The 13058-nt window shown below is 41.7% G+C and overlaps 1 protein-coding gene across 1 annotated transcript in view; it reads right to left on the reverse strand.

The window, feature by feature from the left end:
• Positions 1–4194: 4194 nt before the first annotated feature.
• Positions 4195–13058, reverse strand: part of ASHH1 (SET domain group 26) — a 48520-nt gene continuing 39656 nt past the window's right edge. The window contains exons 9-11 of the mRNA XM_087379385.1: positions 12419–12453; positions 10578–11178; positions 4195–4724 (exon numbers count right to left, since the gene is read on the reverse strand). Coding sequence (XP_087235511.1) covers positions 4491–4724; positions 10578–11178; positions 12419–12453 — 870 coding nt within the window. The 3' untranslated portion in view covers positions 4195–4490. The remainder of the gene's footprint in view (positions 4725–10577; positions 11179–12418; positions 12454–13058) is intronic.

Here is a 13058-nt window from a genome sequence, read left to right on the forward strand (position 1 = left end):
ATGTTAGTTGGAGTTGGTTTTAATCTTGGTTGGATTGAAAATATGTTAGTGTGAGTTGGTTTTAATCTTGGTTTGGCCTTATTTGATTGATAATGTGTTAATGCGAGTTTGTTCTTCAATTGTCTTCTTGGGCATTGGTTGGTCTTGGCCTTGTTGCTATACCTCATCTAGTGCACTCATGTGATTTTGACCTTTGTGGCCAATATTCATGAGTGGTCTAAGTTTTATACATAGGTCCACTTGGTTCAAACCTATGTACATCCTTTTTTACGATATTTCTCTCACCTCTTACTACTTATAGATCTATAGTTGAATTTTCTTGGTTGTATTTCTTTTGTTGCTTATATCACTTCCATTTTGGTTTGTGGCTTGTTATTTATCTTTTTTGTGATAGGGTTATGAATTGTGCTCTTTGACCTTGATTGTTGTGGTTGGGGTGACATTGCAACTTTTTTGTTGATTCTTAGCATTGATGCACATGAAAACTTATGGTCATGCCTTATTGCACCTACCATCTACATCAAGTCATAAGAGTAGTCATCGGTTCATACATTGTCTTTTATACATGTGCCCATAATCTCAAGAGCCACCTAAAACTCATTAATGTGCCTTGGTGTCCATAGATTTGAGTTGCATCACTAAACATGTCAAACTTTTGCCATCATTTGGAGTTATTAGATGGCAACTTCATGCACTTTTGATGGAATAATTTTTCAATATTGTGTTTGATGAATGGCGGTTGATCTAAGCTTTGATGGAGCTACTTGCGACTTGCGCTTAATACTTCAAAGAAGTATAATCATTTTCTAACAATTGGGAAGTTGTCTTTGCACATGTGAAGTCGTCTTCAAGAATGTGCCCTTTTCAAAGTTAATAAGACTGCGGTAATGGACTACAAGGTGCCACTTCTAGTGCATGATATGGTGAAACCCTATTTGCCAGACTTTTTGTCATGCTCAAAGGTACATTTAAAATTCTTAGATCGTAACTTCATGCACTTTTGATGGAATAATTTTTCACTATTATGTTTGATGAATGGTGGTTGGTTTAAGCTTTGATGGAGCTACTAGCAACTAGGGATTAATGCTTCGGAGAAGTATAATCATTTTTTGACAATTGGAAAGTTGTCTTTGGTCATCTTAAGAATGTGCCTATCAAACTTATAAGATTTTGGTAATTTAGTGCAAAATGCCACTTCTAGTGAATGATATGGTGAAACCCTATTCGCTAAGCTTTTGTAAAGGTTAGTCTATATGAATGGGTCTTTTAATTTTATAACCCTAAGAGCTATCGTTTATGAAAAGGATTTCATAGTTTGTTCAAAATTAATGATGCTCAAAGGATTTCATAGTTTGTTCAAAATTAATGATGCTCGTTCTTGAGAAAACCCAATTGCACTTGTAAAAGTGTGCACTATTGTGAGCATCTAGATCAATCATTGTCCAAAACATTTGAAGTGCCTCTAACGCAAAATGAGAGACCAAGTGTGCCTTTGAAATGGCCATTTAAAGCATGCAATCATGCTGTTACATGTTCTATTCTAAGGTGACTCCTTATTATCTTTATTATTGCTGAGAAGAAATGGAACTGTTAAGGTTACAATATTTGAAATACCATGTGTAAATAAGGTTTTTAATTGCCCATTGAATGCACATGTTAATGAGATTTCAATACATTGATGGCCCTCCCATGCATGACTACGCTTCTTAAATCCCCTCCACTTAATGCAACATGTATCTCATTTATGATAGATGATGTTATAATGCTCAGGACAATATGGCACATTTACAATACCTTGGGCTTTAGGAAGATTCTAGTTGATTTGGTTCAATCCAACTACTAATCTATGGGTGTTGATGGACTGGTGTAAGAATTTAGTATACGAGATATCATCACTTACAATAAGGAACAAGGACTAAATTTTACAACAATTTGAAACTTCATCACGTGACTCATTAACTGCTCCTTGAATGCACAACTATGCTTCTTGAAAGACTCGGGACCGTCTCAACAGGATTTGTGGGTGACATTCAAGTGAAAGCTCCATCAACAACATGAAGTGGCAATCACCCTTGCGTAGGTGAAGGCAACGTCAATCTCAACTGAGCCTCACAATCTTTCAAAAGCTTTGAAAATAGCACAACCTATACAAACATGCTAGAAAGCGAAGACAATTGTAGATCATGTTACGAACATCAACAAGACCCAATCATGGGCACACACCATTGTAGTTGAAAGCTCCATCAACAACAAGAATTGACAATTGCCCCAATATAGGTGAAGGCAATGTCAACCTCAACGGAGTCTCACAATCTTGCAAGAGGTTTGAAAATAGCACAGCTTGCTAGAAAGCGAAAAAAATTGTGGATCATATCATGGGCACACCATTGTAGCTCTCATGCATGCACATATCTACACAATGCATAAACGAGCACATAAAGTACTATGGGTGTCTGTGAGAGCCTAGAACTAGTTGCTTGTTTCCTCTAGCCTCTTAAGAAGAAAGGAGAACCCTAGGAAAGAGGTTAAGGGAGCTCTTGTTTGACTTGCGTCTCATCATAAGCAAGCATGTTCCATGTCACTGGAGTTCTGCATCCCAGTGTAGGACCCACTCTTTAAAAAAGAATTATCAAAATTAAACTCTTAATGCTCAAACTCAATGTTAAAAACAACACAACAAAAGCTTTTATGGCATTGTGGCTTACATTATGGAACTCAGTTGTGGGCATCTACCATTATTATGAATACATTCTCAAATGTAAGGCAATATACATCTAGATGAATCCAGGAACATGCCCGAACTCATCCTCTGAAAACACAATAGATCGTGCAATTTCATCTCATGATAGTCACAACGTTGAAAACCAAGCAAGGATGCAACGACCAATAAAAGCTAACATGTGCCTATAAATCCACAGATCCCTCTCTTGCTAAAGATTGGGCATCTCTACGACAATCATTCGATGATTGTCCACACGCACTGAAACTTGCCTTCTTGTCATATAACGATCCTTGTACCTGGGTGTGACCCGGACTTGTTACCTGACTGTTTGTCGAATTAGGTTTCGGATGTTCTAGATTGGTCCGTTCATGTGGATCCATCGGGTGCCAAGGATTTTGCAAGGTGTATTGGGGGTAGTTCATTCCATTTATTATGTCCGTTCGTGTGGATCCATCGGGTGCCAAGGATTTTGCAAGGTGTATTGGGGGTAGTTCATTCCATTTATTATGTCATACTACCATCCTTGTGTTTCAATATATTGCTATATCCTTTTGGATGAACATGTGCAACTTCCCAGTATCTCTGAGATGTTTTAGGGTACTTCAGCCATACCATGGAGGGGGGTTTGCTACATCTAGACTTAGGGACTAGCTACTATGCGTGATGGAGTTTATGGGTGTCTACCAATATGATCAGATACATTATCAATGTATAACTCAATACCCATCCAAGCTTAGATCTGCTCTCTTCTGTTGTCTTGTCCCTAATCAGTAAAGAATGAGAGGGGCTGCAAAGGACCGGATCCAGGAAGGGGAGAAGGGCGCACGCGGGGGGGAGAGAGAGAGAGAGAGAGAGAGAATCGATTGATTCTCTCTTTTTACAAAACCTGAAAGATTGTGATCCAATAAAGAAGCAGATTCAATAATATGATAATAAGTATGGCGGCCCAAACTCAACCATGTGAAAACAATAAAGAAAGATGCAATATTTAACATCCTAATAACCACCCATATGGTTAAAACATCAACTTCTCATCACACACAGCATGGAAGAGCTGTTATGACATTCCTACCTACCCAATCGTTTAGAGCATCCCTCACACATGCACGCTACACAGTCCCAACTAAGAGCATCTATTTAGACAAACTTCTTTGTACTTGGGTGCCTATCAGAGCTTAGAACTCATTTGCCGAGGTCAAAGACCTTTACTCTGTTGATTACTCATAGGTTCCTACTCCAAATTTTTTTAAGAAATTGTAAGATTTAAGCCTGCATAAAAGATTCACAATTTCACATGTACTGAGAAACGCTCAGAACAGCTTACTTGTTCAAATTTTGTATTAGAAGTGGGCTCAGGATTTTACGGACCTACTAATATGATCGCTGATTAATGGTACGGTCCAGAGAAATGCATAATTAGTTAGAGATTCATATACCCTGAACGTTTGTCCTGGCTGATATAATCCCCATGAATGCACAAAGCTAATGAGTGTCACATGGTACTGTCAATGATTAAAGCGTCACCTAAACCCCTCTTAAAGAGACTTTCATACGTCTCTTCACTTAACAAACATGGATTTACTTTTTAGCATCAATCATATAATAAAAGTTGGACATACTGTCATTCTTTCAAATTTTGTATGAAATGATCGTTTTGGTTTAAGTTCGTTCTGAGCATAATAGAATGATCATTTAACTGCATACAAAGCCATTTTTGGCTGGAATGAAGGGAACAAAGAATTCTTGACAGAATAGAGAGCAAGGACCCTTAACTTGGAAGCTGTGTTTCACTAGATATTCCAGAGGATAAGTAAGACAAGTTTCTCACAACAGAAAAATTGAGGTCAAAAACTGCTCTCAATTGTTTGCACGTAGCTGTGATCCACTCTTCTGCTGAAGAGATGGAAAGGTTGTCTTGCCCATCTTTTCCAAGGTCCTCAACCAATGGTCGCAACTGTTTATGTAATCTATCTAGCTCCGCTGATGCTGTTGTTGCTTCTTCCTGTCACAATGACTGCAAAGATTAGAAAACCAATTCCATGCTTTGAATAACAAGAAATGAGGACAGGATCAGAGTCATTTCCTTGGTGAAGGCAAGAAACATCTGTAATGAGGGAAGAGACTTGAAGGTTCATACCCAAAGGAATTTGCAGCTTCCATTCAGGATAAAAGATCACCAACAAGGCAATCATATAAGACCCGTGACTAGAAAGTTTATATGCCAAAATTAGATATTTTAGCTTTCATTAAAACTGAGACCTTCAGAAATTTGAGTTACATATGAAACTCGTTAAGAGTATAATTTCAAAGACATTCTGACATGTGGTACATTTCAATGTCAATTAAACTGTAAACCTTTCCTGCTGAAAAACATTTACTATCAGATACAAGCATAGAACATCCCAGACGGGATGTCAACAAGCCTTTTTTATGAATTAAGTCATTGCCATTCCCTGATCCAAACTCCGTGCAAGGTTGAGATCTTAACAAACCTGAATGAGCAATATTTTATAGCTAACAGCACAATAGTGTATGAGGCTAATTCAAGATGTTAGTGTTGGATATTGAGAAGTGTGGTGTGAACACCCGTTGGGCACTTTTTACCTCCAGTTACAAGGGTTTCCCCCCCTTATTTTGGAGTTGGACACTGCATCTTTTGACATTGCAGAATGGCACTCCAGCTTTCTTGTGCTCTCCACAACAATTTTGTTCTACACCAATCTCTATCCTGGTCTACTGACTCTATCCCGAATCCTTATCAATTGGTATCAAAGCCCTCTCCCTCTATGAGGGGCTCAAGCTAGCCCTGCTTCACGAAAAAGTCCTCAAGTAAAACATCTTCCTTTCAAGGAGAAAACTTGATAGGTGAAGATAGTATGATGAAGTAAGGGTGCAATCAGCTTCTAGTCGATGCAACCATTTGTACGAGGTTGGGAAAGAAAACAAAAAAGCTAGAGCTGCCGCTACAAAGAGCTTGGACACCACTGCTTAGTCTCTCACCTCCTCAAGAGGACAAGACATGTTAGTGGAGTCAAATTCATCAGCTAACGACTTGCTCTAGGCGACATCTGCTGGTCAGAGGGTTATGTGTCCTCACATCTGTAGCCAAAGGACGGTGCACTTTGTGTATGAAACGCAGCAATTTTCCCTTTTCAGATATGTCATGCACAAACAAAGAAAGCCTCAAAAAACGCTGCAAATACTCCTAGACCGTTCCGGTCTGTGTTAATGCATAGAACTCAGCCAAGTACTGCTCTAATACGAGCGTATCCATACGAGCGAGGATACGGAGGTAGTGACCATGCCTTCTTTGAATCCCTTCCATTCTGAGGTGAATCCCTCATATAATGCCACCACATGTGAGTGTAATCTTGCATATGCATGCCAACAAGAATGATGCGATCCTCATCACACTTGGGGTAGAAGCGTAGAAGTGGAAGTAATCTTCAAGCTTCGTGAGCCACTCTTGAAGCTCATTAGGTGTACGAGTGTCCCCTTTGAACTTATGCAATGTGAGCTTATCTTTTACATCCTTGGCTGCATAGTTCTCATGATTGTAACCACAAGAGGAACGGGCATCATCGCGCTGAAGATTCACATACTGGTGGAAGGCCAATCGCATCACGAATGTCCACAGGCAAGCCCTGCTATGACTGCAAGGCATCAGAAAGCATATCATCAATAGCGACCAGCTGCCCAACACCAACACCTTGCTGAAAAGTAGAACCTCATGTCTGATGAACACGCTGCGTGTAGCTGTATGTGCTCACTATGTACTCACTGGTGGAGCTAAAGGAGCATGAACCCCCGGTTGTGTCTGTCTATCAAACGCATCCCTCTGAAACGATGGCATGCCAAAAGCGTGGGAAGAGGATTGACCTCTCTCCCAAGGGTGTAGGGTGCCTTGTAAACCAAATGCAGCTTTAGGCAGGCTCACCGGTGTAGGAAGAGGAGCATTGAACGCATGCAAAATAGATTGCTCCATCTGTAGAGGTGCAAAGAGCTATAAACTGTAGGATGGCCTCAAGTCCAAGAACAAGGTTGGTACTACAGAGAATGCGTCCTCAATGCCTTGATAATCCCCATACTGGGACGCAAGCTGCTCAAACTGAGGCTGACTAAAGGGCTGAAATCCCGCTGAGCGTGGGGCATCTGCCATAACCCACCACATAGTGCAGAGAATGCATCCTCGCTGTCCGAATGATCCCCATGCTAGGGCATAGTCTGCTTTCCCTTCTCAGATAATGTGCCAAGCTGCTGGCCAATCCGCTGAAATATCTACTCACCAATCTGCTACCCCGCTTGAAGGTATGTATTATGGAGCTTGGAGGGTAACGCTTCCAGGAATTGTGCTTAAGCATCCTGAGATGCAGGAGAGAGGGACTGCATAGTAGGGATATCTGTACCACCAGTGGATGAACCGCCTGTGGAAGGCAATCGCTCATGCTAAGCAGCCTCATCATTGTCATGAAGTGACTCACGAGGGGCATGCTTTTGGGTGCCATGGTGAACTGTCATGGGCGAGTGGAATCTCAAATGTAGCTGGCTTCCTGATATAAGGTGTTGAGACACGCTGAAGAAGCTCGAGAGGAAAGGTCGACGACGAGGCTTCAAAATGGAGCCCAAATGGGTAAATGGAGGTTGGGAAAAAAACCTACTTCTTCCTCTCTCTTTTTTTTAAAAAAACGAAGGGGGGATCCTATGTCACCTAGGACTATTAGGACAGCACTAACCTAAGACCTCCATGACAGTTAGGACACTAACTCGTACAAGGCAACGTATTAGGAGGGGCAGAATTGAACAGGAGCAACCCTAGCTTCGACGCTTGCTCCCACAGTAGCGCTTGTTCCAACTACAGCAACACCACTCGCTCCAATAGCGGCTGACATTGGAGATGTTGCAAAGGTACCAATGCCACGAATGGGTTCGAAAGGCTCTATCAAGCATTCTAGGACCACCGTTTTTCGAGCTTTGCAAACAAATGGGCTGTTGTGGCGGAAGAGACAAACGAATTGGCTGATTGTTGTCTTGCCGCTGCACGGCTTGAGCTGTCCGTCACTTGTTGGATTTAGGTGTCTGGTCCGCCTTGTGCCACTATTGCAAGCTGTCGACTGCCTAATGTTGGCATTGGTTTTGGTGGAGTGCTGCTGGAAAGCTCGGAATGAAGGGTGTGAGGGGAATCAAAGGTGCCTGAGAGCGGAGCTCTGATACCAATGTAGGAAAGGGGGTAGAGGCAGATTAGAGAAAGGGGGTTAGAAGAGCGGAAGGGGAGAGAGAAAGGGGGAGGAGTGAGAAGGGGTAGGGGGGAGAGAGAGAGAGAGAGAGAGAGAGAGAGAGAGAGAGAGAGAGAGAGTAGGCAGCAAGTAGTAGGAGGTAGGAAGGAGAGTAGTAGTATTAGATGTCACATCAAAAGGTACAGAACAAGGGGTGGATGGAGACTTATATAGTCCCTCCCCATTCCCCACCTAAAGGACCACTACCATAGCCCCTTTTTACGCCTTCATTACAATGGCAGAATCTCGGACACCTTTGGGCTGAAATAAGATCGAAGCGGACATCCTCAAAGGTGAAATTTGTGAGAGAATCAATGCAGCAACCCAATTCAGTTGAGAATATTTTTGGACCTTGCCTCATTCTATAAATGATTTATGTATTGTTTGTTAAAGGGAAGCTTCTCTCATAGATCTCTTGAGAGATGCCTTCTTGCGATCAAGGGAAGGACATGTCAGGTTTTAAAGACCTTAGTTTGCAAGGGATGGGAACCCTCTTAAGGCAAGAGCATATGGTGATAGCTTTTGAAAGCACAACGTTTGTGCATGACCAAGAAATGTTGCCAATCCTATATGTGCCTTAAAAAAGGGACCATAGCTTGTATAAGCACAGGACCGAAATCAAGAAAGACGACACGCCTCTCAGATACTTTCTTACACGTCATCAAGCAAAGCAAGTGTACACTTTGTCTACTGTCTCCAAGATGCAGCCAGCATAACCTCAGGCCTACAGAACTAGACCGAGATGAAGGAGTTCAATCTCTTCCATGGGGACAAACAATTGTATGTCATGCGTGTCTGGTGATTGGCAGGCCCAAACCAGAGAATAGAAATAGTAGTTAGCATAGGTAACAGTGCAACCAATGAGGTACGTCTTCCATGCATCTCTCTCTCTCTCTCTCTCTCTCTCTCTCTCTCTCTCTCAGTACAGTAGCCCGTGGTGGGAAGCCGACCTTTCAGACACAGAGTGGGCTCGAGTCGAGCGCCTACAAATACTGATGTTTGCTCGGATGATCCGCAGCAAACCATCGGTACCACACCAGATCATTCTAGCAGAGTTTGGCGCCTCACCCCTACAGCTTGATGCGGCTTTCCAGGCTATCACTTATCTACACAGAGTCAAGGATTTCAGCTCCTCATCCAACGGTCGCCTCCGCCTACCTTGGCTAGCCCTATCCTCCTCTATGGCCTTATCCGTTGATGGGGACCAGCGATGCTGGTATAGTCGTCTTTCCAGTTGGTTCACCCGACTGGGCCTCGACTTAGACCGGTTGCCTCCTTTTCAGTACAGCCTCGACGCTCCACCATCTCCCCTTTCCCCCATTGACCAGGAGGCCAACCGGCTCATTCGAGCGGATCTGCTCCAGCTCCACACCTAGCGGACATGGTTTCTTCACTCCGAGCTTCCTGTGAAGCTCAACTTCTACCGCCGACACTGCCTCCAGATCTCACAGGAGGGCTTCATCACACCTCCGGGTTACACACAGCTTCATCTACCACATGCGCTCCGGATCTCCCTCTATCAAGCAGTTCAGTTTTTGGTTTGAAGTGTTATAAGCATGTCCTAGATGAGCACATCACAAAGCTCAACTAAAGGAAGTCATGAATGCATCTCCATTGGCTAATCAAAGGTTATCAACTCCACAAACCAATCTGGTCAACATAAATGTGTTCCAAGAGCAAGACATCCAAGAAAGCGTTAAAGCCAAGAAAGAAGCTCCAGCACTCACAGAGGCAAGCCAAAAGAATGAAGAAGTGGAAGAAAAGAAAGCAAAGTCTACGTTTTCAAATGTCCAAACCTTTGGAAACATTTCGAAAGGAACCAAATGCGGTTTTTTGCAACAGAGAATAGCACCAAACATTTATCTATTGGGAGATGCGCCTGTTTCAAGAAATGTATGGATGCAAAGTTGGGATATCTTACAAAAAACGTGACTGTAAGCAAGAGATGACCATATGCAAGAAGCTCAAGCCAAGCAAAACAAGTATGCTGATCAACAAAGGAGGTACTTGGAATTTAAAGAAGTGATTTTGTGCATTTGTAGCACCACAAGAATACACATGCGTCCTTGAAAGGAGTGTTAATTTCCCTCATGGCAACTTGCACAAATCGTGGTAGGCAAGCGTGATAATCTCTGCTCATGAGTGAACATACTCACAAAAAACGTGTTTCATTTCATATAATATGTTTCCAAACATGTATGATGAACATGAGCCCCCCCCTCTCCAAAAAAAAGAGAAGCTTTTTTAAAATTTTGAGAAGACAGGATGCGGGGCGGTGTGAGGGATTCAATTAGAGACGTTTTGGACTTTCCAAGTCTAGTTTATACAAACATTGGACTATATTACTTAAATTGCACACTATCTAGGTTATTCACACTTGCATATTTTCTGAGCATCATGCTTAAGAACATTTTTGTTACTTGTTTGTAGCTTCAAGCTTCTTGTTGGGAGTGTTTTCTCATAGATCCCGAACCACACACACCCATGCACACACAAACAAGCACGCAGCCATGCAACCACGGGCACACACTGCACCCAACACTTGATAATGACTGGTGCAAGGAAAAAGTTTCACTGCATACCTCTGCTGCAAAAACCTCGTCACGAGCTGTTTCGGAAGGTAGCAACCGACATACAGAGCGCAGTTTGCCACGCTTGCTACTGGTACTCTTTGATTGGTCTGGTGCAAGAATCCTAGACCTTTTGTTTGTCAAACCCAGGTGCTCTGCCAAGCATGTTCTTTCCTCAACTGTAGCCTCATTATTCGTTATACCATCATTTTTTCCACTTATTGGACCATCGCGCATGTTTTCTTGAGCAGTATCCATAAGGATGGATTCCTTCTTGACCACTGTCTCTACGTCCTTTTCAATAGTTATGCCTCTGTTTTTTGTCGCCACTTCTTCCTCTACTAAATGTATCTCTGAGACGACAGGCAGCTGCTGGCTACTTCTTTCTGCTGTGATGTCCAAAGGTGGTATCTTCATTTCCAAGCCATGTTCTGGATCGTTTACAAGAGGAGATTCTACTGCACCTTCCAATCCAGGCAAAGGAGGTGGTGCCCCTACAGTGGGTTTTGTGCTTGCTTTTCTCAATTTAATGGAGACTTGTGCCCGCTTCAAGAAATTGGACAGAGGTTCATCATCCTCAGAGTCATAAAGGGGAACGTTCTCGACAGAATACCTGGACGAAACAAAATGCAGTCAATTTCTCTCTTGTTTCAGAAAGATATCAAGTAAAATCTTGCATGACGACAGTCTCATTCCGCCCCAAATCCCTTACTTGACTTCCATAAAATAAAAACATATACTCCATTGACAAGTCTTTCTTACTGAATTTCTCCTTTTGAATTCCTTTCAAAGAGATTCCCCTTCATCATTTCTTTCAAATATGCTTCAAAGGCCTGTAAAATAGACTATATCTATAATTTATCACATCAAGTAGCAATTAATGGAAGTAGCACAACCGTTTCTCACCGGTTTTTCATCCACCATTCAATGAGTATTCTACACACGTCTCAAATACTGAATTTGGTAAGCATTGTTGCAAAAGGGATGTCTACATGCACTGCTGTGTGCATGATATAAATGAACCATGCACCCCTCTGTTTAGAATTCAAAGAACAGGATACTCAACTAGCAATCTTGCAGGGTGTTCCACAGTGAATCGCAATACACTAATCTACAAGATTTGCTGAATCCTAGGAGTTCATCAGTGATGAAATCCTCCATCGATACAGCTGAGATCTCTCAAATTGAGAACATAGAAAAGAAACAAATGATGACCAGCTAAAATTGGAAATTGACAAGATGGACAAAGGCACAAAATCCAGAGAATATCAAGGGCAATATTACATAAGATGCTCCTTCAAAGTAGAGAAAGTTTTAAGCTGAGTCCTTTAAACTCAATATAACGCTATTTGCATCAGATAAAATGATGTGGAACAGAATTCCTCTACTCTTGTTTCTTCAACTTTGCAAAGGACTTCAGCATTAGTAAGAAAACAGGCCTTAAACCAATGCTACGTCGCTTACCTTCATGCATAGATCCCGAGCCAGAAGTATACATAGATACAAGAAATAAATGTGAATTATTTGATCAATTTAAGTCTGGGAGACCATACAAATACCATACCATTTGATTTTGGATTTTTTAAATTGTTTTGAAAGACAAATAACTGACAAATTCAGTTCAATTTTGCACTTACGGACTTGCAGCATTCAAAGAATTCAAATGGAACCGTTTGCAACAATAGCTCATGCTACCAAACATCTCTTTCATGCCTATTTGTTCCTTCCCTGTCCTCATTTAGATACAGACAAAATGTCTAAAGGCAATGCAATAACTCAGCTGTTCATCTTTAAAGAAAAACAAACAGTAATTAAGTTTTTAACTAGGAACAATTCACATGACGGAAATATACCTGTCGTCATTATCTTCCCATACATAGGAATCCTTCTGCAGAATACCAATAAAGGACTTCAGAAAGCTATCTTAAAATATGTCAGAAAAAGAAACGACCATTTTATGACAAGACAACAATGGAAACAAACCCAAAGAGCAAAATATCAGTATATCTAAGAAGGAATTGTGCATAACAAAAACAGTCAAAATACCGATAACCAAAACCGTCAGGATACTGATAACAAAACCCGTCAAGATACCAATAACAAAACAGTCAACACACTGATGCCTCTGCTATGGTAGCCAAACTTGAATCACAAGAACATGAAGGGGACTGCATAGCAGATGGGAAACGCCTTAGAAAAGAAATCCTTGATAATAGGGTTTGTCTCGGTGGATGTCAAGCAAACTATCCTTCAGGGCCACACTAAAAGGGTCTCACACATATGGAGGAAGACTTAACAAAGATACATCTGAAGCAGAAGAGACCAGGCATGTAGAAATTTGCAAGCAACAAAATGGAGGGATGGGAAAGTTCACATGAGGAATAAGTAGGGCCCCTCTATGAGAGCAACGAGTCCATCCCAATCTCATGGCAGACTTCAGTGTGGAATAGCAATGGCTCACAGTGGTTGTTACCAAAAAACTTTCATGCTTGT

The sequence above is a fragment of the Dipteris shenzhenensis genome, chromosome 9, assembly GCF_047967505.1.
Source record: "Dipteris shenzhenensis isolate YYH24624 ecotype China chromosome 9, Dip_SZ_1.0, whole genome shotgun sequence".
Classification (NCBI taxonomy): domain Eukaryota; kingdom Viridiplantae; phylum Streptophyta; class Polypodiopsida; order Gleicheniales; family Dipteridaceae; genus Dipteris; species Dipteris shenzhenensis.